The sequence below is a fragment of the Podarcis tiliguerta genome (genome assembly GCF_965153285.1).
Source record: "Podarcis tiliguerta genome assembly, chromosome: 4".
Lineage (NCBI taxonomy): Eukaryota > Metazoa > Chordata > Lepidosauria > Squamata > Lacertidae > Podarcis > Podarcis tiliguerta.
The window spans coordinates 55,188,428-55,211,930 of record NC_139537.1 but is presented as its reverse complement, the minus strand read 5'-3'; the positions used below and the strand labels follow the sequence as shown (position 1 = coordinate 55,211,930).

General features: G+C 38.2%; 1 protein-coding gene across 4 annotated transcripts in view; it reads left to right on the top strand.

Moving 5' to 3' along the window:
- KDM6A (lysine demethylase 6A) overlaps positions 1-23,503 on the top strand; it is a 103,520-nt gene that overhangs the window by 44,192 nt on the left and 35,825 nt on the right. For 2 of the 4 annotated variants that reach the window (XM_083437276.1, XM_083437279.1), the window contains exons 6-17: positions 949-1,069; positions 7,389-7,443; positions 9,770-9,804; positions 10,731-10,824; positions 12,590-12,716; positions 14,543-14,641; positions 15,106-15,325; positions 15,861-15,995; positions 16,436-16,585; positions 17,069-17,164; positions 18,779-18,883; positions 20,815-21,210. In XM_083437276.1, the coding sequence (XP_083293402.1) occupies positions 949-1,069; positions 7,389-7,443; positions 9,770-9,804; positions 10,731-10,824; positions 12,590-12,716; positions 14,543-14,641; positions 15,106-15,325; positions 15,861-15,995; positions 16,436-16,585; positions 17,069-17,164; positions 18,779-18,883; positions 20,815-21,210 (1,633 nt within the window). The remainder of the gene's footprint in view (positions 1-948; positions 1,070-7,388; positions 7,444-9,769; positions 9,805-10,730; positions 10,825-12,589; positions 12,717-14,542; positions 14,642-15,105; positions 15,326-15,860; positions 15,996-16,435; positions 16,586-17,068; positions 17,165-18,778; positions 18,884-20,814; positions 21,211-23,503) is intronic. The other 2 variants (XM_083437277.1, XM_083437278.1) reach the window with 1 other exon arrangement.

Here is a 23,503-nt window from a genome sequence, read left to right as displayed (position 1 = left end):
GACTTTCATTTCCCAGCCGACAGTCGTCACTCTTCCGGCTGCTCTCCTTTCTCTCTCCACACCCCCTGCAACTTCCCCTCCCGTCCCGTCTGAAGAGACGCCTGGCGAGTGCCAAAAACACCTTCACCACCTCCCGCCCAGCATTGGCGGGCACTGCTCCAAGGGGCTGGCTGCCGCCGAGGATGGAGGAGGGATGAGGCAAGCAGGGCTTTGAAGTCCCTCCCTCCCTCCGTCCATCCCTCCCCCCCCTCGATCCTCCTACGAGACTGCAGTGCGAGGCTCCTGTGAGAGCTGCGGTGTGCGTACAGGGATGAAAAGACTGGCAGCCTCTAGTTGGTTGCAGGTGGGGGTAGTTTATATGGCGAGTATATTCCAAACTCTATATTTTAACTGGAAATGTTGGGGGGTCGTCTTATACGCCCAGTCGTCTTCTATGCTGGAAAATACGGTATGTTCCTAGCATTATAAAATCTACTATTTAGTTGTAAATGAATATTTTAATTGCTATAGCAACCAATTAATATGCACATTTTTATCAGAATACATGAATTAGAAAATAGGAAACTTGATTTAAATCTTTCTCTTCTTGATGATGTGGACACTTAAGGCCTGCTATTCATTTGTTACTAGTATTTAATAATATATTCAACAGATTATTGTTCTAAAATGAAAATATTAAAAAAGTCTAAAATGGTTTTTAAACTCAATGAACCAATGTAAACACTCTGTTTGTAAGTATATCATAGCTATTCAATATTTTATTACTTAAGGTGTCTTAGAGGAATAGATGTACATGTTTTAATTTAATATCTGGGTATGACTGTGAATTATCAGAATTCCTTTGCACTTTCTTTCTGAGTAATTTTCTTCAAGGAATAATGAGTTGGTCTTCTCAGATGCCCTTTAAAAATATTCTAGATTAAACATTTCAGTGTTATTTCCCCGCAGGGCAATTAAAGCATTTCGGGAGGTGCTTTATGTTGATCCCAGCTTTTGCCGCGCCAAGGAAATTCATTTACGACTTGGGCTTATGTTCAAAGTGAACACAGATTTTGAGTCCAGTTTTAAGGTAAGTGTCTCCCTTTTTAATGATAGCTAACATTTTCTTCATTTTGGACTTGCTTTTCATTGCACTACAAGAGAGTGTATTAGTTTCCTTCACTTTCATTTCACCTGTTCCGTTATTACTTGGCACCTGGGCTTCTGCCTCGGAATGAGACCAGGAGTTTGCTATCAGCTAGGATCTATCTTGCATTTCATGGAGATCCTGCTTCAAATTAAATGTGAGCTATTGCAAGTTTAGCTTTTAAACTCTCTATGCACATGGGACTATGGGAGGGTGTGTCCAAGTCCTATTTCATCATGTATAGAGTTTTGAGAGCCACATAATGACTGTATAGACTTAGATAAAGTATTTTGACTTATAGAAACCTTGTGTAAGATTTATCATGTTGAGAAGGTGTTCATGACTTGTATGAGGTACATTTTAAAGGGTTTTTTATTACTGGAAGGTGAGCATGACTGATTTTCCAGCAGTTTATATTGAACCTGTCTATCATTTATTTTGTAATATAAGGATTATTAAAGTATGACAAGTCCGCATATAAAGTAAAATGAACCAATAAAAGGTATTAAATATGACTATCCTAATCATTAAAATGAAACTGTACAATATTTTCACTGAAAGTCTGCTTTGTGGCATTTTTGCAGTCTTTTGTGGGGAAGTGTGTATGTGCAGGACAGCTTCTCTGTGGATTGATGTTGTGTTGTGCAGACCCATTGGGTTGCTGGGCAGGGCCTCCCATCCCCTGCAGAATGAGCACCTCAGCAGTTCACTGCTTTCTCTCTCTCCAAATGAATAATTTCTGATGAGCTATTTTTCATTTCCTTTCCCCCCTGGTAATTATTCTCTCTTATCTATCGCAAGTGGTTCAAGTTAAGCTTTGTGAAGGCCTGCCCATACCTCAAGTGTGGGAAACCCTTTAAACTGGGTGGAAAATCCAACTCCTGTATTCGCCAGTTGCCTATGTCTTAAAAAGTATTTTGAGAGCCGCTCTCAAAGCTGGAGGTGGCGCAGTTATACAGTTGTGCAGTTGCATTTGTATGTAGCCTATTGGGGAGAGAAGCACAACGTTGGCAAGTGTTCAGTCTGCTGATTTCTTACCTGAATAACCAGAAGTGATTAAAAGTTGCTTCCTGGGAAAAGTAATGTCTGCAAGGGACTTCACTATGTCTATAATAAGTCTACTGCTGTTGGCCGCTTTGTATGGATGGTGTATGAGAATATCTTTGTGAGACCCTGAGTGTTGGGGGCACAATGTGAGGATAAGAGACATGGAATAAAGAAAGATGTAGCATTAAAAGCTAGAGCAGGGGTTGCCAGTAGCAGATTTGATGCCCATCTCAAAAAAAGGCAAACACATTTAAAAGAACAGAAAAACACAGACCACAAAATGATCCAGCCATGCGCCTTCTCACTCCCCACTCCTCCCAAAAAATCAATAGGAAAAGGCAGTTACATCAGCTACCAACACACTAACTCAGAGAGAAGTTCTTTGTACTTCTCTTCATAATGGAAATGAGGTAGGTGTCCAGTCTGGCATGCAGTGAGCATTCAGTGCAGGACAGACCAAGCCAGTGCAAACAGGAACTAAGCAGGAAGACAAAACAAAGTCTTGTGTACTGTAGATTTTTAAAGGGGATCTTTACTGAGATGTTTTGTGGGCACCATAGGAGAAACTGTCAGGCATATTGGTGTCCATGGGTGTCATGTTGGCAACTCCTGAGCTAGAGCATGGAGTTAGCAAACTTCTTTCACCTGAAACTTTTGCCTCTTGTAAAAAAAATAACGCTCTTTTGCTGGCACTTAATAACCACCAGTGTTCAACAAAGCTATTATCCAAGTGCTCTACTACACTGTCATTATATGCATGTAATTTTGCAAGTATGGGGAAAATATATGGTCTAGCATGTGGTCATTTGGACCAGGCCTGTTTTATTCATATTATGCAAATTAAGTACTTTGTTCAACTTCTTTTGTCTTGCTTATGTAGTCGATTATTCTGTTTGGATTGTGCAGCGTAGAGTGAAAGAGAGCGCTTACGCCTTACAAGCCTCCTTTCTTTTAGAAAGATGAATTAATTCCGATTTTGAAGGACTCTGGAGAGCAAACTAATGAGTTGACTTAGCAGCGCGTGCTGCACGCCCTCCCACCCTTACTCTCAACATGCCTGTCAGATGGAGCCTTGGCTATTTGCCAGCACTTTGATTACGCAAGGCTTTCTGTGTCCTAGTTATCTCAACAAAAGACATTTCTCAGGATCAGGCATCACACCTAGGTCATACAGTTAGAAAAGACAGCTCTAAGAGTTATACTCAGCTGGGTTAATGCTGTCCTATGGTAAGTTCATGTCAGAATTGTCAGGTTTCTAATGATGGCTTGACTTGTAACATAGATTTTTAAACTACCGATTATGAAATTTTGCAGCAGTTTAGGGTTGAAAAATATAATAAAATTACAGTTTCAGAATATCATTATAGTTTATGTGTATGTAAAAATCAAAAGGTTTTCCAGTAACTTTTCTAATATTTCTTCTTCTTTTAAGTACTACTGTGTGTCATTTTGAAGCCTCTTGATATAAAATAAAATCCTGAAGAAATAGACTGTGTAGTCCTGAGTGAATTGTTAAACATGTGTAATGCCATAGGAGATTGCTTCTCTGTGTGGTAGTAGCTTTGTAGACACACAAACACTGAATTTACAATTCTTTGTAAAGGTCACATCATTGACTTTTACCACAATCACATCAGCAGCCAAGGGCTCTCTCTGAAGAAGTCTCCTGATTAATTGCACAATCATAATTCCATAGAAATCAAAAGTATGTCATTGACTTGCTGCTGTGCTTAAAAAGATGCCACCACGTTTAAACATTCAGATTAGTGCCTTGTAGGTAAATCCTCTTACTCGTGATTTGACTTTCTGTAGACTGATGTCTGCCTTGAGGTATTGTATGTCGTCTCTGAACTGCAGTGGCCTCTCCTGCATAATAACTATTTCACACAGCAGCAGCCAGCTTCAGTACTGCAATATTTGTACGAGGTGCAGATGTTTGGTAGCTTCGGCTTGCTGCAGAGATTTGGAGCTGGATATTTAATGTGATGTATTTGTTGCTTATAGTGCTAGAGACGGTAAACTGTGAGCCTTTTGACAAAAAAAGCTTTGTTTTTCTACATAGCTGTTTTTTATTGAATACTTCAGAAGGGAATTTCTGTGTTTAATTTGTAGGGCAGATATGCAGGATTGTTCAAGATGAATAGGTGGTTCATGTATGAGCTTTAGTATTTAAATATGCAGCTTTCTGACAGATGCTTTCTTTATTATTTTTGCATTACCTACCTTCATGTTCTGGGTCATCGACATAGCTTTTCATGTGCTATGCTAAATGGTCCTGGCAAATGTTATGTTTTGTATTTTTTGATATGCTGCTGTTCTGAAATTGTGCAGAATATAGTGGTACTGTAGAAAGACTTCAGTATTGTTAAATATTTTGAAGCTGAAATTTAGAAATAGTGATTTTGTTTGCATTTCATTAGTATCTCTCACGGCCATCTCTTAATTCAGCACCGAACATTTGTTATTTATATGCAGCTTTTAAACAGCTTTATTTGATACTGACAGATCTGCAGTGCCCTTTTGGGTGGTTTCTCTTTATCTCTCTTCTTTTTATATGAGGTGCCAATAATCTCTGTAATTGGTTTTTGTTTTTTGTATTTTTGTAAGGCCTCTAGCTGCAGGCTTGCTTATTTCTGAATCTGAAAAGCTGTATGGTGGTCTTTTTGAATAGGTTTTGTTTAATACAGTTTTCAGAAATTATATCTCTATTGACATCCTTAAATCTTTCCAAGCATAAATAGTATTGCAGCCATTATAGTTCTTGAGCCTTGGAAAAGGGTAGCTTATGCACAATGAGTCAATTTTATAATTTGCAAGTTAGAGATATCATACAATTTTTTTTAAAGAAATAATTCCAAGCGGTTTAGTTTGATTATTTATTGTTTAGAAGAGAAATAAAATAAAGCTGTTTGTGCATCAACAAAACTGACTTTTTTTTTGTAAGACTGTAAATGCATGCATTTGTCGCTCTAGCACTAGTTTTTATAGTTCATCTTGCATTGTGATGCCATTGGAGTTCTTGGTTTGCTTGTTTAGTTGATTACCTTGATTAATGAACACTTTTGTAATTGTGGGGAATGAAAAATGCTTGTTTAAAAACATTACTGCCACCCTGGTATGGTGATGTTTCATTTATATGATGAGGGTGAAGGCATGTTTGCAGTATGAAGTATCATTCTGTTATGACATTCTGATAAAGTGGGTGAGTATCAATTACTTACCCTGAACCTTGAATTGTTTGCATAATTAATTGCTCCTATTTTTCTTTTGATTTTTGTTCAAGGTAACATCATACAGTTAGTTAAATTGTGCTAACAAAATTAGACCACTATGTAGTTTATTAATAGTCTAAATATGTCTAAATACCACTATGTAGTTTATTAATAGTCTAAAATGTTAGCAGTAGCAAATTTACTTCTGAAAATCCTGAATGTTTCAATGAGGGGAAAAAAGTGCAAAATACCTAACACTTTTTTAATTAATATGGACTTTTGAATGATTTCATGTGCTTTTCATATGTTTATGTGTCTATAAAAAAGGGCCCTCAAGTTGATCTACAGTTGTGTATTATGAATGGCCTACCATTAACTTCTGTAAAGGGAAATGTTTCATATGTGCTCAGGGTTTTTTGATTGCGTACATGGAGTTTTTCCATATTTTTAGAATCATGAAACTCAGTATTAGTGTTGGATTACTGAGTATATAGGAGAACTCCAGTAGGCAAACCTTTTGTTCAGAAATGTGATATCCCATCAGGGATGATGAAAACTTTAGAGATCAAAGTTTTCTGTCTCCAGTGGGCTATAGCTGTTGTTGGGATCCGCAAGGAGGGATCATGTCACCTGAAACCTCAAAGCACTGTACTGAATGCTGCTGAGGTACCGGATCTAATTCAGGGATTTGTTGTTAGCGTATGAAGTCGAAATGACTTGGGACTCAAGTACCTGAGAGCCTTTCACAGTAACATCCAACTGTGCATTACAATCAGCAGGGGAAGCCCTACTTGTCCCATCTGTTGGGGTGGTTGGTAGGATGGTGACGGTATTCTGTCATGTGACAAGGCACCTTGCTGCTTGTAATCTAGCTGGCACTCAAAATAGAAACATTTTGGTAATGGTTAAATACATTTTTTTATTTCTCTAGTGTTTTGGATCTGAGCTGAATTTGATATTTGTTGGATAATTAGTTCTACCAGGCAGAGGGCCTTCTCAGTAGTGGTGCCCGCTACCAGATGTCAAAGGAAAAAACAACTGCCAGACTTTTAGGAGACATCTGAAGGCAGCCCTGTTTAGGGAAGCTTTTAATATCTGAAGGACTATTGTATTTTAATATTTTGTTGGAAGCCACCCAGAGTGGCTGGAGAAACCCAGCCAGATGGGCAGGGTATAAATGAAAAGTTGTTGTTGTTGATTGTAATTTTTGAGTTAGAATAATAGAATTTTAGAGTTGAGTGGGACTGCTAGGGTCATCTAGTCCAACCCCCTGCAATGCAGGAATCTCAGCTAAAGCATCCAAGACAGATGGTCATCCAACCTCTGCTTAAAAACCTGCAAGGAAGGAGAGTCCACCGCCTCCCAAGGGAGACCTGTTCCGCTGTTAAACAGCTCTTACTGTCAGAAGGTTTTCCCAGATGTTTAGTTGGAATCTCCTTTCTTGCAACTTTAGTAAGCTCGGATGCAGTTTATTATGATAGTTTTTATGATAGTTTTATTATTTTGCCTGGTTTTGCCTAGTTTGTTGTTAATTGCCCTATATTCCTAATTTGAGGAAGGGTGGGGTATAAAAATAGTGAAATGATTAACTTTCCCCCCCGAAAACAAACATTGATTGCAGCATTTTCCTGGTAACAGTTGAATTCTTTTATGACATTTCATATATTTTATAAGCATTGCTGTTTTGTTTTTATGAAATGGTTACATATTTTTTGGTTTAGTTTTGTTACGTTTAGTTCTTTGAATCGTATATTTTACTTTGTCTACATAAACCTTTAATTGCTTTATGTTTCCCTATGATTTTGACATACATTGTACGTGCATCACTGTAACATACAATAAAAAAATATTCAGTGGTAGGATGTATGCCATTAACATTTTTCTGCACGTATTGCTTGCATCACTTTGTCTTCTACTGAATCTATATAAAGTGAATATCTACCAAATATTTCTTTAGCTTTTTACAGGGGGAAAAACATTTATTTTTCTGTTCTCTTTTACAGCATTTTCAGTTAGCTTTGGTTGACTGCAACCCTTGCACTTTGTCCAATGCTGAAAGTAAGTAGTTTAATTTATTTGTGGTCTTAGTAACTTTTTAGATTTATGTCTATATCACCCTAGTGTCATGATTAATCCATTTCCCTACTTCACTGCTGTCTTATCAGTCTAAGGAGAACTCTCTCTCTCTCTCTCTCTCTCTGTGTGTGTGTGTGTGTGTGTGTGTGTGCATGTAGCATTTAGTGCATTGGAGCTACTTATTATTTTTTGACAATAATAATGCATCACTATCAGCAAATAACTAAAATGAATTCTTAAAATATTAAATGGTTTAAGTAGTTGTATGTTTAAATACAAAACTGTTTCTTTGTAACATGTTGGAGAGTTTCAGGCTTTTCTTTTTTGAAGGCAAACTTCTCATGGAAAACAACTAGATTCCCCCATTACGCTTGAAATTAGTTACTGTTTCATATTGTCTAGATAATCTTTTCCTTAGACCAGAGCTTTCCAAACTGTGTCACAAGATGTTAGTGCAGAGGTTTTCAACCTTTTTGAGTCCATGGCTTCCTTGACCCAACTACAGTGGTACCTCGGGTTAAGAACTTAATTCGTTCCGGAGGTCCATTCTTAACCTGAAACTGTTCTTAACCTGAAGCACCACTTTAGCTAATGGGGCCTCCCACTACTGCCACACCGCCGTCACACGATTTCTGTTCTCATCCTGAAGCAAAGTTCTTAACCCGAGGTACTATTTCTGGGTTAGCGGAGACTGTAGCCTGAAGCGTCTGTAACCTGATGCGTCTGTAACCCGAGGTACCACTGTATGTTCCTTCTGTGGCACCCCTGTGGGGCTCAGGAGCCCAGTTATGTCATCCCTTGTCTGCAGAGCTGACAGCCTCTCACCCTTTTTTTGAAAACCCTCTCTGGTGGAGTGTACCCTCATCCTCCTCTCCTCTCCTCTCTCCTCTCCTTGGCAGTCCTCCAGGCATTTGCAGCTGCCGCCCCAAAGAGAAGTTCCTTCTCACACTGCCCCACAGGGGCTTGGGAAGCACCCCTTGGCCAGCCCCAGAGGCACCATTTGCCTGGGTAGCTTGTAGCCAGAGCTACTTCAACAAACAGCTGTGCAAGCCTTTGGGAGGCAGAGATGCAAGAGGGCATCAGAGGAGGGAAGAAAGGAAATAGGGACAGAGGCCAGGGTTGCCCGCGGTACCCCTGACCATCATTCAAGGCACCCCAGAGTGCCACAGCATACTGGTTGAAAGCCACTGCATAAGTGTGTTGTTGCATCACACGAATGTTCACCACGTTCCTCCCAGGCCTGGAAAGGGGTTAGTTTAATCTCCAGTTTGCTAGTAAAACTGAATTACTATGTTGTGAAATGATGCATGTCTAAAAAGTATGTCACCAACATTAAAAGCTTGGAAAGCTCTGCCCTAAACTATCCAATGGAAAGTCAAATTGGTGTTTACAGAGTTAGAACTGCTGTTTTTGATTGTGTGCTTTGTTTACAATTGTTTGGGTTCAAGGCTATGTTAGGCTTTTCCGGTAGGGTTTTTTATTTTCTTCTACTAAACATTAGATTCATTTATCTAATGTATGCAGGCTATAGTGTGAGACTGAGACATTAAGTCCAAGCACAAATATTTCCATTAGTAGCTCCTTGGATTATTATTACTACTACTATTACTACTATAAGCTTGAAAAATTTATCTGATTTCACTCTGTATCCCGATGTTTTGGGAAATGACCAGTGTTGTACAATAGACAACAAACTTGGAGTCGGGGCAGGATTTTAGTGTAGGGCCACCAGATGTTTCTGAAGAATCTGTGAACGTTGCTCATTTTTCAAAACTTAATGACATTAAAAAAGAAAATGGGGATGGCGGCTTGTAAAGTCTATGGTGCACAGGGAGGAGAGGCTTTTCCTCCCCACTAGGAAATTGTACCCCAGCACCTGTTGTTATTCATGGAAGGGAAGTCCCTGTGCTAATGGAAACATTCCTTCTGGGCCTAATAGCAGGTGGGGGTTGTGTGACTATTGGGACTACGCTTAGGAGGGAAAGGGTTAAACTTCCCCATACCCAGCCTCCCATGCCTGCCATCTTTCTGCCCAATGATGTGGTTGATAGTGATACATTTAGCATCAAGTCTAATTTCACAAAACTAAAAAAATATGTTGTGAACTGCCCTGAGATCTATGGGTATAGGGCAGTATACAAATCTAATAAATAAAATAAATTTTAAAAATTGAGTCTCTAGCTCCTGTGTAGACTCTCTTCTACCCTGATTTATCATTCAGCATCCACTCACAAATACATAAAAGTTCCAACAGATGTGTATACATATATACTACAGTACTTAATTCTCTTGAATTTCCCTTTTACAGTTCGGTTTCACGTTGCCCATTTATATGAAACCCAGGTAAGTGTATTAATACTTTTTTGTTATTAAATGTGCTGAAGGTAGAACTATGCCATATAGCAAGAAGACTTAAGCTTGAATAAATGTGATTTAGCAAACATATTTGTCAGAATTGAGAAGCTACTCCCATCAGTGGTTTTTGAAATGAGATAGAAAAGTTCACCTACTCAGGAAGCATTGCCCTTACTCTGGGTGAACCTTGTTTGCCTTTAGTAACATCACTACATCAGCATATCTGTTTCGTTATATACCTTCACAATCATTTTGTAATTTCTGATTGCCTGGACTCAATTTGGGAAGGCGAAAGGCACTTTAACCAGGTGGGGAGATGGTCTAAAAGAAGTAGCAGATAGGAGAAACGATGGCAGAAAGCATAAAAAGGGACATTTTCTCAGTTGAGGGATTTTGTTTGTGTCATGAAATATATCTTCTCTCCCCATCAACACTAACAGATAAGAGACAAGATTTGAAGATTACTTAATTAGCTAGTAGTAGAACCAAATATCATTAGCTATGATATCCTATTTAATGTGCAGCATTTAGTTGCTCTTGTCGGTTTGCTTTGATTCTTTATCAACCCAGATCAATAGCTTTTCCCCATTTTGGAATCACTTATGGGCATCTTAAACATCAGATACCACCAACACTAACACAGTAGAAACTTCTTAATGTAGTAAAATAGGGATAAAGGGTCACCTTTATCAAAATCATAGCTAATAGGTCAGCCACTCACAAGAGTAATATGTTCAGCAGCTACTATTCATCATACTTGTGTTGATGTTTTATGTATCAGTGAAAACAGTATTCTATGGCTGTGTGTTAATTGTTATTAAAATTCACTTATGTTCTTGTTTTTGACTATAATACCAATCCAGATTATCAGTAAAAAAATCCAGCATTTATAAATATGCTTTGCTCCTTTGTAGAGAAAATATCACTTGGCAAAGAAGGAATATGAACAACTTTTGCAGACCGAAAATCTCCCTGCACAAGTGAAAGCAACTGTGTTACAGCAGTTAGGTATGTAAAAGAAGTTGGGTATGTGAGGGAAAATGAATTATTGTACACAATTTTCTACAACTATTTGCTGGCTATAGGGTGGCATGGAACTTTGTTGCTGAGTCCTTAAGCTCAGAGGTGCAGTTCAGATATGACTCCAGTTGCAAAAGATGATACAGGATGAATCTTTTAGTTTCCTAAAGTAACCTTAACATGTATTTTCAAAAGATTTTCTTCTATAAGAGTTTATACTTTTACACAGAGACTAATAATGAAAATTAACTTCTCTGTTGAAATGGATTGATTTAATGAGTCCCGGTCTTATGCAGGTCTTACTGCGTTTAAAGTAGGTTGGACGTATTTTGACACTGCTGTAATTGCTGTTTGTTTGCGTGTTAATATTTGAGATACTTCATATTTCCTTCATTAAGTATTGATTATCTTTAGTTACCTTTAGCTACTGTTTACCTCTAGCTGCTAGTTGCCTAGAATTAAATATAGGAGTTCCTTTTTAGTTCAGATGCTAACAGATTAAAACAAATGGCACCTGCAATAAAATGTTGCTGTATATGTCTGGTGGGCTATAGGTCAAATTCAGGGCCATTTGTCAGATATTATGTACACAAACATTCCTTTCCTTACCTGACAGCCTTAACAAAGGCCAAAAGTGCTTCAGTTTGCCCAGTTTGTTATCTCTTCTATGGGAATATTGTACCTGACCATTATATGAAAAGCTGCTACACTCAGCAGAGGTTATGCTTTGACTTCAAGGACATCAGGAGGAGGAGCCACCAGCCATTGAAGCCCAATATTCCTAGTGTTCCTAATACTCAAATTTTAAGTTTGTAACCATGGTTAAGAGGCAGATTATAGGGCTGAATGGACTTTTGGCTTGGTTGATTCAATATAGGTCTTTACAAGAGTGTTCTGTTACAATATTGTGTGTTGAGCTATGAGCAAGTACATGTTTTTTTCTCTCCCGACTAGATGTGTATAGCGGCTTAACTTCAAGAATAGATTGTGCACCTGTGAGGGTTTTTGTTTGCTCTGCTTACCAAAGTTATTCTATGTGATTTATAAATTCTAAAAACCACGTATAAGGCACTCACTGACTGCATTAGCAAGTCATGCTCAACCAAAATTGGGGAACCTGCAGCCTTCCAGATGTTTTTGAGCTATAGTCCCCTCATCCCTGACCACTGGGTATACTGTCTGGGACTGGTGGGAGTTGGAATGCAACAACATCTGGAAGGTTGCAGGTTTCCAATCCTTGTGGTAAACCATAGCTCAGCACGACTAAAGTGAGCCACACTGAGCCTTCAGCTTTGATGTTCCCCCTCACCTTGTTCTCTGGTACAGCTGCTTGGAATAGTTTGCAAGATTTTGCTTCTTTGTCATCCAAACCAACAAACCAACAATATTAGGGTTAATATTAATGTGACTGATTTGGCCAAAACAGTGGTTTGTTTCAAACTATAGTTAACAGTTAAGGTTAGAGAGGCCCATTCCTGTTGAATGAATATCTGGTGCCTACTGAATACTTTTTTTTCTTCCTGCAGACTTTTAATTGAATTCTGATTTTATAGCCATAAATAATTTTTAATTTCATTGTCTTGGAGATTATTGTAATTAAGTAGTATAAATTGTTTAAAAATAATAAAAAAAAAATCAACCACAACTTCTTGTTTGAACAACATGAGTTAATGTCTGAATCAGGCCAGTGAGTAGTAATAGCATCCCTATTGAAATACAAATAGCCATGTATATGTATATATTCTTTTTTTAGGGTGGATGCATCACACAGTGGATCAGTTAGGAGATAAAGCCACCAAGGAAAACTATGCTATTCAGTGTCTCCAGAAGTCTCTTGAGGCAGATCCCAATTCTGGGCAGTCCTGGTATTTCCTTGGAAGGTAAAAATGGGTGGTATACCATTTAAGTATATTTTGAAAGTCTGCGATATTAACACATGCATACACTGAAAGAACAAATGTCTGATTTAATCTTAGTATGAAAACCACAGAGTTAGTACTTTATCTGAGGTTAATTATTTGGGGGGGAAATGTGTCATTGCTAGGATAATATAGCCTTTGTAGCAAAATAACTTCAGCAAAACCATTATTTAGATCATTATTTGGAGATAAGACATTTGTGTTCTTTGTAATCTACCCAAAGTGATGTTGTTAGTATCCTCTTTATATTCTAACCCAGTCCTTTACAACTGTGAAGATACAAAGCCATACATAGCTCAACATTAACGCTAGGTAACACAATTCCCAGCTTGATAAGACTGTTTTTGCTCCCTGCTTGAGAATGCAGAAAACAAAGGGGATGTCAAAGCACCTTGCATCACCACCACCATCATCATCATCATCATCATCATCATCACTTATACCCAGCCCATCTGACTGGGTTTCCCCAGCCACTGAGCGGCTTCCAACAAAATATTAAAAAATACAATAAAACATCAAACATTAAAAACTTCCCTAAACTTCAGATGTCTTCTAAAGACATCTGATGGGAGGGCGTTCCACAGGACGGGTGCCACTACCGAAAAGGCCCTCTGCCTGGTTCCCTGTAACTTCGCTTTTTGCAGTGAGGGAACCGGCAGAAGGCCCTCAGAGCTGGACCTCAGTGTCCAGGTTGAATGATGGGGGTGCAGATGCTCCTTCAGGTATACTGGGCTGAGGCCACAGTGTGTAGTTAGTGAGCTGTGTTGGTTTGACAGTCCTGTTCTAGCCTTACCACATCTTCCTGTGTTGTATAATGCCTGCTTCTTCCTGTGTTGTATGGTGTTCATACTTGAAGAAGGGAGTTGGTAGTGCTGTGGTCTAAACCACTGAGCTTCTTGGGCTAATCAGAAGGTTGGCAGTTTGAGTCCGTGCAACAGGGTGAGCTCCCATTGCTCTGTTCCAGGTCCTGCCAATTTAGCAGTTTGAAAGCATACCAGCATACATGCTTAACCATCCAGGGGTCCTTTACCTTACCTGAAGATAGTATTTTTACACTATCTCAGCAACTGAAAAATAAATCAGAATGGCTAATTTTGTATAGGCACCATTGTTGAAAAAACATGGGTGCTTATATTGGAAAGAACACTGTTAGATAAAAATAAACTATTGTGGCAAAGTCTATTCTTCTTTAGTAAATATTATTCTAGAATTTATCAATCCCTGGCATTTTCATGCCATTTCCTTTTATTTAATATTAAAAATTACTCTGTTCTAATAGGCTGTTTATTTGAAGGCAGGTACCCATATATCAAAATCCATGTATGTTTGCAGACTACAGCATATCACAGATGAAACTAAACGTAGTTTATTTATTATTTTATTTTATTATTTATCCAAGGATCACAGGATGGTTTACAATATGAAAAATACATAAATACAGTACATAACATAGTAACAAAAAAAATACCCAACTTTATTTACTTACTTACTTACTTACTAAATTTCTATTTAGAGAACAAATAAATAAGATAATCTTTTTGTATTTCATGAAGTGACCCAGTTTTGGTTGTCCTGAAATTGATAGTTTGCTACTTTCATTTTCACAATGTTCTTTAGTAGATGGAACTTTCCACTGGAGTTCATTTGAATATATGAAGTGTAGTGTATACATATTGAGACAGCAGGTTTTTGCAATATGTAGGTTAACCACTGATATTAGAGGCAAACCTTTGCCAAATTGTTCTCAGATATGTAGATTGATAAATACACATTTTCTTTCCCCGCAGGTGCTATTCAAGTATTGGGAAAGTTCAGGATGCCTTTATATCTTATAGGCAGTCTATTGATAAATCAGAAGCAAGTGCAGACACATGGTGTTCTATAGGGTAAGTAACTACATTTTCCCCTCATAATAAAGTCATGTTGTTTGAGCAGTACAACTTTAAACCCCCAGTGATATTATAACTGAAATACAAAATTATTATTTTTTTCTTATTGCTAGATATAATGTGTAGTATGTACTCTTAAAAGCTAGCACTAAAACTTATTTTTAGATGTAATTGACTAAGGATTACAGTTGTATAATTCACAATAAGTTTTTGGGAGTGGCTTCCACCCATTCCATTGTAGCAAATTAAGGTTTTGCAGCTATTGTGTTCAGGAAGATGGTTCCGGAACAATTTCTGGATTTTCCAAAAATCATACAATTTATAAAGCTGTATTATTGGATTTTCCAAATGTGAAACATGCATTATTTATTATTATCTAGAAGAGCTTGGTTCGTATACTGAGACACACCAAAGGGCTGGGTGTGGTATTTGTCATTGATTGTATTCATCTTTCTCTTCAGTGTGCTGTACCAGCAGCAGAATCAGCCTATGGATGCATTACAGGCCTATATCTGTGCTGTACAGCTGGACCATGGTCATGCTGCAGCCTGGATGGACCTTGGCACCCTCTATGAGTCCTGCAACCAGTCTCAGGATGCCATTAAATGCTACTTAAATGCAACCAGAAGCAAAAATTGTAGTAATACCTCTGCACTTGCAGCACGGATAAAGTATTTACAGGTAAAAACTTGGGTCTAAGAAGAGGGACACATTTAACTGACCTGGGTAGGGAGAAGGAATGAAAAAAACTAAGGACACAATATAATATGTGATTGTTTTGTGAATTGTGTGATCTGTTTCCATATACATTCTAAACATATCATAGCTTGCAGTTTCATTTAATTTCTCATTTTAAGTGGGTCTCTCTTAAGTATTTTTTTCTACCTTGATATAATTTATGCATATTTTGTGTTGTCTACATTTTAAGTTATCATAGCATTTAGTGAGAATACACACACTATCCTTTGCTCTTGTTTGCAGTTTCAGAACCAAAGCGCTAATGAGGCCTCTGAAATCAGAGCTCAACTTTGTTCTGATTCTCACAAAGGTTTATATTCTGGTTACCCTCTTTATCCTTAGCACTTCTCTGAAACCCCAGAACTAAAATGTATTCTTTCTAAGACACAGTAGAATACGGAATTTAGGAAGATTTCATGGACTTGATCTTACTAAATTAGGCGTGTGTTAAATTTACTTTTTACATAATTTTTCCTAGGCTCAGTTGTGTAACCTACCACAAGGTAGTCTACAGAATAAAACTAAATTACTTCCTAGTATTGAGGAGGCATGGAGCCTACCAATCCCCGCAGAGCTTACCTCCAGGCAGGGTGCCATGAACACAGCACAGCAGGTGAGAAGTTGGGTTATGTTCTGCAGGTGCCCAGCTTTTTAAGGGTTCTTTTCAATCAATCTGTAGTAGTCAAGCGTATTTTGCTGTAGCACAGGGCTAGTTTTCAGTGGTAACAAGACTAATTAGCAAAGGGAGATTAAGAATAGACTCCCTGTGATTTGGAGGAAATATGGGGGAACCAATTTAGAACCTTTGTGGATTTTCATGATTATCAGAAAGATTTCATCCCACATAGAAATTGCGGCAGACTTTTGTTTTAAAAACACCCCCATGAAAGGTACACATTGCTCCTTTGATGCTATGGAAATTGGTTTTCAGTAAATGAGATCAGCATAGTCACACAGCCCTTATTAAAATGTGCAGCTGGTAAAAGATATGTAGCTTAAGGAACATTTAAAAATGTATAGAACCATATTTTTTCTTCCTCCTTTGATTCCTAGGCTTGTAAACCTCATCAAAATACTGAACCTGTACTAGGCCTCAGTCAAACACCTATTTCACAGCAATTGCCACTACACATGATTCCTTCTAGCCATGTAGATGACCTGTCCAGTCCAGCCAAGAGGAAAAGAACATCTAGTCCAACAAAGGTATATATTCTCATAAAAAGCCCCACTCAGTTACAAGAATCTGGCATCCAGGAGTATGAGTCTGTTGTTCAGATAACTCTTTTAAATGACAATCAGAATAGCAATGTTCACAATGATGACATTGCACTAGGAGTAGTTGAACATTGCAGTAGCTATAACAATAGCATACTAAAAGTTAGGGGGGAGAATCATGCCATTTTGTCTACCACCTTTGCTTATATTTAGAATGCTTAATCATCACATTAATAATATTGTAATAACTAAGATGAATTTTTATAAACTTCTAAGTCCACCATTTGGTTTTATTTAATTCTTCATCACAGTTGATTATCTTTTACTTTTTATTCCATGATGATTATATTAACCGATACTGAATTATATATAGCAGTATTTTTAAAGGAAATATTCTTAACTTGTAGTGGACAGTTTTAATAATTTTTTTCACCATTATATTCACATTTTTAATGTTAATGTTTTCCTTAGAACACTTTAGAAGCTTGGAGCAGTGGCCATACAATGTCACATCCTCCAGTACAACAACAAGTACATTCTTGGGGCTTGACACCACAGAAATTACAGGTAAAACAGAAAGCCTATTGTAATTTTTTCATAAAGTACATATGTCCACGCAGCACAAGTTGATCATATTTTTCTCATCTTCTGACATACCTCCAAGCTTTCATTAATTATTTCCTTTTAATTCATAATTTTTATCTAAAATATTTGCAGTTTTATATAAATGACTTTTCCTATTTTTATCTTTCACTGAGCACCCTAAAGCACTGTATAAATCATGAGCAGCACATGGTGCTCTCTAGATCAGGGGTTGGCAGCCTTTTTGGACCAGAAGGCACATTTTGAATTTTGAAAAAGCGCAAGTTACAAAATTTTAGAGAATGCAGTTATTACTGCTTCCCAACCCCCACTATCTTCATGTGGAAAGCTGTGTCTTGATTGTGGCAAACTCACAATAATGATGGACATGCAAACAAAATGGTGCTGTTGCTGTCTTATAATAGGGAATGCCCCCCCCCCCCCCGGATCAAGAATAATATACAAGGTAGCCACACCACACTCATTCTTTCTTGCATACACTCACACCTACAGATGATAGATGAAACCAGCATCTTTCTCATTCATAAACACGCACTTCACTTATACATAACCACAAATACATCTCCTGCTCTTTTTCTCTGCTTCCGTGCATCTCTCTCAATCACACACACAAACAGTGCATACTTGAGGAATCATCACCACCCCATTCAGAAAAGCCCTATAATGGGAAAAGAAAATGCCTGCTTATTCACCTCCCTCCCAAATCTGTAACAATACATGAGGGTCACATGCCCAGGGGCCCCAAGGAAAGCCTTCAGGGGTGTCAAGTTGGCAATCCCTACTCTGGATGTTGTTGGACAATTCCCATCCGACCCAGGCATTATGGGCAATGGTCAGGGTTGATGGAGGATGGAGTCCAGCAACATATGGAATTCACTGTGTTACCTATCCCTGGTATAACTATTAAACACTTTGTAGAACCTTTTTGTTAAAAATTGCTTTATTTTACAGTTTTATCATGGTAAAATATAGTTGAATGTATAGCAGGACAATAATAGTTATATCCTGTGTTTTAGCTTTAAAAACAAAATACACTTGCTTTGTATAATAAATATCCACAACTTCATGCATTTCTCTTCCATATTCTGAATCAGAGCCTAGGGCAGCCTTTGTCTCATTGAGGGCTAGATTGTAGCTATTGCTTACCTTCCCCAACAACAAAATTGTTTCTCTCCCAAAGGAAGGGAAATTTTAGAGAGAATTGCTGAAGAAATTTAGGAAATAAATAAGTGCCCTCAACAGTTGTTACTGTGCTTACACAACTGATGTGCTGTTGCCTACAAAATAGCATGAATTTTCCCAGGCTTCACTATCTGCTTGTATGATAAGAATTTATTGGTCAGAGATGATGGGAATTGTAGTCATTTGGTTTCTTATCTATGGTTTACTTAATTTGAGTAGGTTGTGTATCTGTTTATTTTTAGTACAACTTGTTTCAAGGAAAGGAATTGATGGACTGAATGGGGTGCATATAATGATAAACAGATAGTGTCAGAAGATTTTTGTCACGTGAATTGTTATAAACAAATCTAAAGTTGTGCAGGGGGCCTAAGTAATTTTTTTAAATTTATTTTCTAGCACTTGGACCAGCTGCGTGCAAATAGAAATAATTTAAATCCAGCACAGAAACTTCTGCTGGAACAGCTGGAGAGTCAGTGTGTCATGATGCAGCAACACCAGCAGGTGCCAACAAAAAACATTTGTTTCTGTTTTGTACATATCCTGTCTTAATTATCTTTTTTCTTTTCCAAACAATTGCCAACAAGCTGAAGAAGTCATAGGGTGGAATCCCGTCTTGAAGGAGCCGACTTCTCCTTGCACAAGATTTTCCCCTTCCTTTATTTTCCCCTGCAGCCCTCTGCACCCCCCCAAATCTGTTTCAGGGGATTTCCCAACAGTGGCGTGTGTGTTGGAGGCTGCAGGGGAGAGGAAAAGATGGTCTCTTGCACTAGTGGAAGTCTGTATGTTGACATGCGCATAGGCAAGTGTTGGATGCAACCCATAGTCATGCCTCAAGAGCTCTGTGAATTCAGTGAGAACGTTTGACGTTCTTCTTACTAAAATGTGTCTGTTGAAGACATGCTAGCCACTAAGTGATAGTTAGAAGGTTTCTAACTAATGTTAAACATCTTTCTTCCCAGCTAAGGTGAATATGGCAATTAGTTAGTGTCCTGCAATAACTCATCACACAATGATTGATATAGTAGCATGCATTCAGACAATGAAATTTAACCCGTATGACTAGCGCAATGTGTGAACTCAGTCCTTAGATCTGATTGAGAATTTTATAAAAACAAAGAAGTCTTCAATTTTTCTTGGATTGGAGGTCAGGGACTTCCTTCACCATATGATACAATATGGTCTCTAAGTGGAAATGCTGAGAGAGGAGAACTATTTCATTTGCAGCTCCTACCAGCAGACTGGAACAATCATTTTGCGGAACTGTTCTCCTCTGAAATCATGTTTATTACATGATGATATATATAGTGCCTCAGACTTCTCCGGACTCCCTCTGTTGGAAGAGAAAGGACCAGTAAGGCAGCATACATTATTATGCCCCTTTATCACATGCTATCACTTCTCTCCCCCTTTTCTCCACTTGTGGAGTATGGGTGAGATCCATATGTTTCTGGGCTCAATATTAAGAGCTGGTTTTGACATTTAAAGCCCTAAATTATTGTCACCTTGTATCTTTAAGGGCACCTTATTTCATATGTGCATCATCATATACTCTGGCATTGGGGACATTGCTCCAGCTGCCAGTGCTGAACAAAGTTTCATTGATGTCTACTAGGAGCAGATCTTTCTTGGTGAGGCTGCCAGTTTTGTGGAATGCCCTCTTCTGAGAGGTCTGCCAGGCCCTGATGCTGTGCTTTTTCAGAAAACTTTTGGGCAAAACTGAATTTAGCTTATTTGAGCTTTGTGCTGATTGATGGCACTGTTAATAAAAATCTCTAGCAAAAATAAGCAATAATTATTGATCATGTTTTTAATTGTTTTAGACATGTGAATTGGTTTTTATTATGTATTTTGTGTTTCTAGTTTTAATGCCAACTCTGCATGTTGACGACTTTTCTATACTACTTGACAGGAATGATGCCCACCCCCCCCCACCCTGTGCCTTGGAAAAAGAAGCATCAAATGTTCACAAATACTTATGAATATAAGATTGTTTTGCACCTGAGTACGTGTGTGTGTGATGTAGTTTAAGCAAGGTTTCCATGTTTCTTGTGTTACAAGTGCATAGATGACTTATGAACAGCACACATATTTGCAAACTGCAGCTTTTGCTTACAAAAGACTCACAAATGATCTTCTGACCTTTTAACCCTTAATGTATGTGCTATTTCAGAGGAAAAAAACAGAAACATGGCATTATTAAGAAGTCACTCTATCTGCTTGTAATGTATGAAGCGCCATTTGTGACAGATTCACAGGAATCAGAAGAAAATATTACATCCGCTAAGAGCATTTTCTTGAGTATCATAGTTTCAGTGTGTTATATCTGTTTAACCAAAACAAACAAAACAAAAAAAAAAAAAACACCTCATGAAATACATGATTCTGTAAGTTATTCTGCTAACATTCTTTATATTTTACTTGCTTTTTATTAGATGAGGCAGACGGGAGTTGCACAGGTACGATCTACTGGAATTGCTAATGGGCCAACAGCTGACTCGTCTTTGCCTACAAACTCTGTCTCTGGTCAGCAGCCTCAGGTTGCTCTAACCAGAGTGCCTAACATCACGCAGCATGGAATCCGTCCAACCTGCCCTGGGCAGCCTATGGCAAATGGACCCTTTCCAGCAGGCTCAGTTCCCTGCAGCACAGCAAGAACGCTGGGTAGTACAGACACTATTTTGATAGGCAATAATCACATAACAGGAAGTGGAAGTAATGGAAACGTGCCTTACCTGCAGCGAAACGCACTCTCTCTACCTCATAACCGCACAAACCTGACCAGCAGCGCAGAGGAGCCGTGGAAAAAACAACTATCTAACTCCACTCAGGTACGCACTATATTTTTTATATTGTATAGCAGAATGTTAGTACAGGAATATATTTTTTGCAGGGTTTCTGTGGTCAGAAAGATCAGAAAACATTTGAACCTGCACATTATAATGGAAAGCTATTTCTTTATATATATTAAGGGAATGGAATAGAGTGTAATTATTTTATAAAAGTTTCATTGTCATTTCATTTTTCTACAGATGCTTGATGTATAAAATTGCAAGTTTTAAAAATAATATGGTCTACTAATTGCTTTGGTAAAATAGCATCTGTTTTAATCCTGATTTGTTTTCCAAGGCAATAAGGAACTGGTAATAAATATTTTTGTCAGGAAAATCATGAAATAATATTGCAGGCTAATTCTAAAAAAAACAAAAGCAGCAATTAATACAAAGCATACGTACTTAGTTAAATACTTGGCACTATCACTGTTGTTTTTCTGAAATCGGAAAGCCAGGCTTCAGTATTTTCTAGCCATGTAATAACTTGTACTGGATAGTCATATGTTTTTAGTTTCACAATTAATCTTTATCAGCTGCCTTTGTTTCTTGCTTTTTAAAATGTTTGGCTTTAATGTAGTGTTGAATTCATCACTAGAGTAGCGGTTAATCACAGAGGTTACTTACTGGCCATGCATGTCTGCTTTTCCGGTACTAGCACAATTAAATTCTAAGCGCTATAAAAAGTTGTGCAAAGAGTAAATGGTTGAAAAATTGTTTCAGTATTCAACACTGTTCAGCTACAGAACATATAGGTATACTATTGTTGATTTCTTTGTAGTTTGGAGCCATGGGGTTTTTTTTTTAAGTGACCAGGACAAAAATCTAGAAATAGTTTGGAACACCTTGAGAGTTTCCTCTGAAATTGACATTGCCTATCTCTTATGTGTTCTCATTAAACAACTTAATTTAACCTCAAGGATGATAATCATATTTAATTGGCACCCACGTTCAGCACTGGGTTCATATCACACATTCAGAATAAACCATACCATGATAGCTCTCACCTCTCTTCAATGGGAGCCTCCCACAGACTACTAGTGACTCTGGAAGGAACCAGCTGTCCCTGAGGTTTTGGATTTCCTCTTGAGGCCAGAGTAGAAAAAGGAAGAACCAGAAGCTGCGGAGAAAGAATTACACTGAAGCAGCACCCCCAGGAAAGAAAACCGACCAAAAGACTTATCTGTGACAGTCATGTGTGACATGGGTGGAAATAGGCACATGAAACAACACAGCTGAAATAAAGAGCTGGTGCTCCTTTGAAATCTCTCAGCCAGGTGTGGCCCATGGAAGATATGGAACATTCATCCTTTAACTAGCCCTTCTCCCAGAGTACAGCACAGACCCCAGTCCAGCTTTCATGGTCCATTCTACTTGTTCTCTGGAAGCAAGCACAGCAGCAATACCCTCAAGAGTGGAATTTTTCATTTTCGCTGTTTCTTCTCACCTGGAGTAGAAATGGATGCAATTGGTGTGTGTGTGTTTGTGTGTATGTGTGGAATGTTTAAAGGCAATTAAGACGAACCCCACTGAAAATGGAGATCACTTCCTGCTGTGGTTTTGCAGGCTAGACTTCAACATGGCGGAAGGCAGCTTTCTTGTGTAGCACTGTTCCCACCCTGCTTTTGCCTGATTACCATTATTCCTTACATGAATGTGATTAACTGCTTTTACTGGGTGCGTTACAAAATCCAGCATGTTTGATTTTAAGTTTGATTTTCAAGCCACCTTAGTTGCCTTTCTATTACATTACATGGAGTGTTAGCCTCTTAAATTTGAAAGTTCTCCAAGAGGCTAGACACTGTGGAATAGCAAAGAAGTCAACACCAGAAGTCATAGAATAATGTAACAAAGGCATTAGAGCTTTGAATTGAACTAAAGGTGGTGTTTAGTCTCCGTCTCTCAAAGTCCTTTTGTTTCTGATTTTTATGTGATTTTATGTCAAGGTCAAATAGTTTCTGCCAAATTTAGTGTTTCTTACGATAGACTCAGTTTGAGGCTGTTTGGCATAAACTCTGAAGAGCTGCTACATGAAGATCAAGAAGATCAACACCTACACCCTCAGCAATTAGGCTTTAAAAACCCACCGCAAAATATCATACATACAATCGATTATATATTTTGTAAAGTGGTTTATCCATTTGTTCTTTATACATTTGTACGTCTTTGAAGATATCATCGCCAAACTCTGCACAAGGGTTCCTGAGCTGGGGGCAGCAGTTTTTGTTGACATTGGGATGCTGGGCACCATTTTGAATCAAGCTGGTGGCCTGAAGTATGACTTCACCCAATA